This window comes from Alligator sinensis, unplaced genomic scaffold (assembly GCF_000455745.1).
Source record: "Alligator sinensis unplaced genomic scaffold, ASM45574v1 scaffold1083_1, whole genome shotgun sequence".
NCBI lineage: Eukaryota > Metazoa > Chordata > Crocodylia > Alligatoridae > Alligator > Alligator sinensis.
Window position 1 is genome coordinate 908,933 of NW_005842644.1, and position 5,955 is coordinate 914,887.

Here is a 5,955-nt window from a genome sequence, read left to right on the forward strand (position 1 = left end):
GCCGGCGCCCAGGCTGTGCAGCACGCAGGCGATGGGTAGTGCCAGGATGCCCTGCACCGTGCCTGTCGGGGGAAGCCCACGTCACTGGGGTCCCCAACCCCAGCACCGGGAGAGCGTGCGCCCGGCCACCCCGGTGGACTGGGTCGGGAGGGATGGGAGCCGGGCACGGGGACTGACCTCGGCCAAGCAGCCCCAGAGCCCAGGGGTCGCGGGGATGGAGCCGCCGGGCCGGGCCAGGGGCGCTGAGACAGACCCAATGGCAGAGTAAGGGGAGAAGGGCGGGGAGGCTGGACCACGGCCCCTCCAGCCGTGGTGGGGCTGTGGGTCCGTGTCTGGGGGGCTGGGGAGCGTGCATGTGTACACGAGCCTGTATATGTGTGTGCGCGTGCCTTCATCTGTGCGTGCAGGCACGTGTGTAAGTGCACACGTGCATGACTGCATGGGTGAATGCATGTGTATATGTGCAAATGTGTATGCACAACACATGCATTGTAGCATATACTGTGCCTGCAACAGGCATGCGTGTCTGCACACGTGTGCATGTACGTTTCTGCCAGTAACGAGGCTTGGATAGGGAGTAGGGGTGTGCTGCCAGCCCGGGGCTGTGCCAGGCTCCAGCCCCTGCCCAGTGCAGCTCTTGGCACTGCCCCGTGGTGCTGAGCTGCAGCCTGGGCCCCAGGAGCTGGTGGGACTCTCCCCGCCCCCCCTTGCCCCGGCCTACCGTCCTGGGGTGCGAGCAGCTCCTCCTGGGTGCTGGCCCGGCCGAGCACCTGGTAGCGTTGCTCCTCTGTGCCTGTGCACAGGGCCTGGGCCGCGCTGGGCGCGACACCCTGCGCCTGCAGCATGGCCTGGAAGGTGCGCAGCGCCGAGCCGTCGTCCAGCGCTGCCGCGATGCGGCCGGACCCCGCCTTCACCGACTCGGCTGCGCCGCACTGCCACAGCAGGCAGCCCCCTGCGCGGGGAGAGCGAGGCTGGGCACCGCTGCTGCAGCCCCGGGTGCAAGGGCAGCTGGGCTGAAGGGGTGCAGGATCCGGCAGCCCCGCCACCCCCGGGTGCGCACCTAGGGTGGTGACCAGCTCACGCAGGTCCGCGGGGCCCCCGCCGTGCAGACACTCCAGCGTCTCCAGCACCTCCAGCGAGTGGCCCACACGCTGCCCCAGGGGCCTGTCCATGTCGCTGAGCACAGCCGCGGTGTTGATGCCCAGCTGGCTGCCCACAGACACCTGCAGGGCGGAGGAGAGTGGCCGGTGCCTGGGCGGGGGGAAAGCCAGAGCCTGCTAGGCCCCCCCTGCTGCCTGGTACTCACCAGGCTCTGGGCCAGGGGCCGGGCGCTCTCCAGGGTGGGGTACAGGGCGGCGCTGCCAAACTTCACGTCCAGCACCAGGGTTGAGATGTTCTCCGCCGCCTTCTTGCTCAGGATGGAGGCTGCAGGCCGAGGCGGTCGCTCAGGCCCTGGAGCCCAGACACCTCCTCCTCCGGGGCAGCTCTGGGGTGCGGGAGCCCAGCGCTGCCCCCACCTCGGCCTCTCCCCTCACCCGGTGCAGCCGGGTGGAGTCTGCCCCGTACCTGTGATGAGGGGCAGGCTGTCCACCGTGGCCGTGACGTCCCGTAGGCTGTACAGCACCTTGTCCGCCGGCACCAGCTCGTCGCTCTGCCCCACGATGCAGCAGCCCACCTGCTCCAGGATCTGCTTCATCTGTGGCCAGAGCCGCTCCTCAGTGTCTGCCCTCGCCCCTTGTCCCCCCATGTGCCCCGCAGCTGGGGCAGCGACCAGCCAAGCCCCCTGCACGGCCACATCCCTTGGCCCTTGCACCCGCCCTGCTCCGGTTTGAGGCACAAAGCTCAGGGGTAGCAGCACGGAGCGGCTCCAGGGACCCATGTCACATCCTGAAAGCACCCAGGAACGGGACCACAGCGCAGCTCCGGCTGGCCGCCTTCCCAGTGCCTGCTGCGGCTCCGTGCCCACGCCAAAGGCTCTGGGCACGCATCGGGGCAAGGCAGAGTGAGCGGGGCTTTGGCTGGGGTGCAGCTTGGGGCACCGTGCAGGGAGCAGCAGTCTGGGAGCAGGACTCCGCGGCTCACAGCTCAGCCTGGCCCCCATGCCCATCTGCTGGTGCGCAGGGGTCTGGCTGGTTGCAAGGGCCAAGATCCTCCTGCAACGCTAGGCTCCTGCTGGCACCAACCCCGCAGGGCCCTGGAGGGTCTTGCCCCTGCGCTCAGGCTCAGCCCCACGCTGCACTGGGGCAGGAAGGGATCTCCCCCTTGCTCAGACTAGTGTGCATGGGGGAGGGGGTTTGAATCACACCTTCACACTTTCCTCTGCTGTCTCTTGAGCCTCCTGCACCACGTGTTATATTTTGCTTTCATATCTCTAATTACTGCCTTCGCTTTGCCCCAAAATGAGCGGCTCTCCACCAAACCTCTCTTCTTTTTAAATGTGCCTCTAAAGAGCTCCTCTTACAGATGCTGCCAGACATTAATGATAGTTTTCCCTCTGACATTTTCTGCCCAGCCCCTTGGAAGCACGAAGCCTCCTTAAAAATTAATCTTTATCCATCACAACCAGGTCCAAGTCGCTGCTCCATTGCAGCGGGTGCAGGATTGATCTTGCTGGGTCACTGTCAGCTCTTCAGCAGCCCCAGACACGTTGCCTTCCCGCTGCTGGGATCCCTCGGCCTGCTCTCCGGGTTGGCTTGGGGCCATCGCGGCCTCTCGAGCACTCCTGCTGCTGCTGTTGATTAACGCGTTGATCTTTGACCCTGTTCGACGAGTCCAAAAGCCCAGCCTGGTAGCAGAGCCAGTGTTTTTTGCCTCATCTCACTCTATAAATACCACTAGGACCTTCCTCGTATATGATGCACCTTGTGACAAGCGTGATGCACCTTGATTTGTGATAAGTGATTATAGCAAGGCTTTCAACCCCGTCTCCTGTGACTCACTACTGAGCTAAGGAGACAGGCGAGGTGGAAGTCCTGCGAGGGGATGCAGAATGGGTTGGATCGTTGTGCTCCAAGCTCAGTCCTCAATGGCTTGGTGCCTAACAGGGGAAGGTACCGCGTGGGGGTCTGTCCTGGATCCTGTACTTTTTAATATCTGCACTAACGACTTGCAAGAAAGGGCTGAGGGCCTGCTTTGCAGATCTGCAGGCCGTGCCGAGGGGGGCTGGGAGCAGGTGTGGCAGGGGACAGGGTTGCAGCCAACTGCAAAAATCAAGTGCAATTGATTTTTGCAATTGACTTTCCTCGAGTGCAAAAATCAGTCCGGTGAAGTTCAGCCGGGACGAGGGCAAAGACCAGCGCTGAGGGCGGCACAGATAAGACCTGGGGAGCGATTGGCTGGACTGCAGCCATGCAGAAGAGGACCCGGGGGTTTCAGTGAATGGCAAGCTGAATAGGAGCCACTGGTTCAGCGTGGCTGCAAAAGGGAGGTATTGGCAGGACCGTCCTATGCAGGTTAAGGGGAGCTCTGCGTCCAGTTTTGCTTTGAGGAGGTGCACAGATTGGAAAGAGTCCAGCACAGAGCGACAAAAATGCCCGGAGGTGAAGACTTATAATAAAAGGCTGAAGGCACTTAGGGTGACCTAGTCTGGAGAAGAGAAGATGGGGATTGGACAACAGTTTCTGACGCAAGAAGGGGTTGCTATAAGATGGAGAATTAGCTGCTGTGTATGTCCCCCGGGGACAGGACACGACGGCTTCGATTGTAGCAGAGGCGAGGGGGGACTTTCTGTCCTCACTGAAGCTGCCACGTCTCCATCCTCGGAGGGGTTTAAGAGCAGGCTAGACAGACACGTGTCGGGGTGACTAAGGCAGGGCAGCGCCTAGGCCCGGCCCGGATGACTCACCCACCGCCCTCCAGCTTGGCTGCTTCGTGGCCCTGTAAGATCCCTGCACGCGTCTAAGCTGTGTAATCCAATGCGATGCATGCAGCGGCTGGCAGAGACTTGCCCAATGACTGTTTTCCAGCCCAGGCTGATGGGGCCGTCTCCAGGAGGCAGCACAGCCTCCCGTGTCCTCTCGCAGGAGTTCCTGCCTCCCAGAGCAAGGACGTGCAGCAGAGACGTCTGCCACAGGCGACTCCTGGAGAGCTGGGAATTGCTCTGATGTGTCCGTCTGGGCCTTCCCGCCGGCTCACCAACTGCCCACCTGCTGCTCTGTCTTGTCCCCTTCCTGGTGGGTCACCGCTGACCCTTGCCCGCATGCCCCTGGAGCAGTGGTTTCCACCCTTGCGTGTGCAGCGCGGGCACTGGCAATTCCAGACCCTCTCTCCTGGTGGCCACTTTGCACGTCCAAAACCTCTCCTCTGTCCTGCCAGGACAGCGCCCAGGACAGGCACCTGGTCCCTCGTCCCCGCACCTGCCGCCTTGTACATTGCTGCAGCTTGGAGCAGGGGCCGGCATCAGCTCACGTGCCCTCCCTCCGAGGCTTCCTCCTTGGCGGTTCCTCTTCACCTGGCAATTTGTTCCCAGGCAAAGCCTCCCTGCCCTGCCTTCCCCACCCTCTCACTGGGAGCCTGGTGCATGGCTTCTCCTGCACCCCAACCTGGTGCATGGCTTCTCCTGCACCTCTGCCTGGTGCAGGGCTTCCTCTTCACCTCAGCCTGGTGCAGGGCTTCTCTTGCAACCCCAGCCTGGAGCATGGCTTCTTCTGCACCCCAGCCTGGTGCAGGGCTTCCTCTTCACCTCAGCCTGGTGCAGGGCTTCTCTTGCAACCCCAGCCTGGTGCAAGGCTTCCTTTGCACCCCAAGCCTGGTGCATGGCTTCCCCTGCACTCCTGTCTGGCCCCACAACTGAGAAGAAGCGGGGCAGGGCATGCGTTTTGAGAGGGGAGCTCCATGACCTTTCACCGCACTGGGGAGTGCCGCAGCCCAGCTACTCCAGCCCGGCTTCACAGCTGCAGGGACCTGTGCATGGGTGTCCCAAGGAGCCACGGTCCATGTGCCGCCAGCCTAGCCCAGCTTCCTGAGCCTCCCCCAAGCCTTGCCCCCAGGCCGGGGGTCCCCATGACATATAACCCCATGATTCGCGGCCAATTGTAGCCCAGCTCCTTATTTGAGCAACGCCCCGATCGCGACGTGCCATCTGGCACCGGAACTGGAGAGGAAGCGCTGGAGAGGAAGCTCCTGATGGTTCAATCCCGCCTCCCCCACTTCTGGGAGCAAGGACCTCATTTCCCTGGGCTCAGCCCTGCAGCCCGGCTTCCCTAGATGGCAAATGCTTCCCCCAGAGCCAAAGGCATGCACCCCACGGCTCCTCATGCGATGCTCGTGCTTCCTCCCCTGCCCCCCACGACCCCCTCACCTGCTCCGGGCTCTGGGAGACGTTGAACCCTGGGATGGACTCCAGCTTGTCCAGCGTGCCCCCGGTGTGGCCCAGCCCGCGCCCGCTGATCATGGGCACCTGGCGGTGGAGGAGCGGCCCACGGGGCCTGGTGAGGGGCGGCAGGGCAGGGCAGGGGATCCCGTGCTGGGCATGTGGACACCGGGGACACCCATCTCTGCTGGCAGCAGCTCTGGGAGGGGTGTGGGCACACGGCTGCCACCTTTCCTGCCTCCAGGGCCAGGCCCAGGATGTCCCAAAGGGGGTGTGGGAGCAACGACTCCTGCTGCAGGGCACTGATGCCTCCTGCTCCCAGCCTGCTTTGTGGGCAGGCCTGGGGAAAGGGAACCCCCTTTCTGCTCCATGTGTGTGGGGGGGGGGGCGGGTTGCAGCCTCCCCCAGAGGTGCTGGGGGCTGCGCAGCACCGACCCCGCAGGGTCCCTGGGGCAGGGAGGGATTTCCCCCCTGCTCCGACTGGTGCACTGGGGGTTTCCCCTTCCTCTGCAGCGGGGGCACGGCTCTGTGTACCCCGGGGCTGTGCCGCACGCGGGGTTGGTGCGGGCTGGTGCGGGCGGGGCTCACCTTGCAGCCGCAGGCGGCCAGGGCGGGGGCCAGGGCCAGGCTGACCTTGTCGCCCA

At 63.9% G+C, this 5,955-nt stretch overlaps 1 protein-coding gene across 1 annotated transcript; it reads right to left on the bottom strand.

Annotated features, from left to right (window-relative positions):
* On the bottom strand, positions 1-5,949 carry TYMP (thymidine phosphorylase; the record flags this gene model as incomplete). The annotated part of the gene is made up of 7 exons (XM_025215437.1): positions 5,900-5,949; positions 5,300-5,398; positions 1,567-1,696; positions 1,307-1,425; positions 1,061-1,223; positions 722-952; positions 1-62 (listed from the first exon to the last, which is right to left on the bottom strand). Coding segments are annotated over exons 2-7 (798 nt in total), but the record flags the coding sequence as incomplete, so codon positions are not given.
* Between the last annotated feature and the right edge of the window lie 6 nt (positions 5,950-5,955).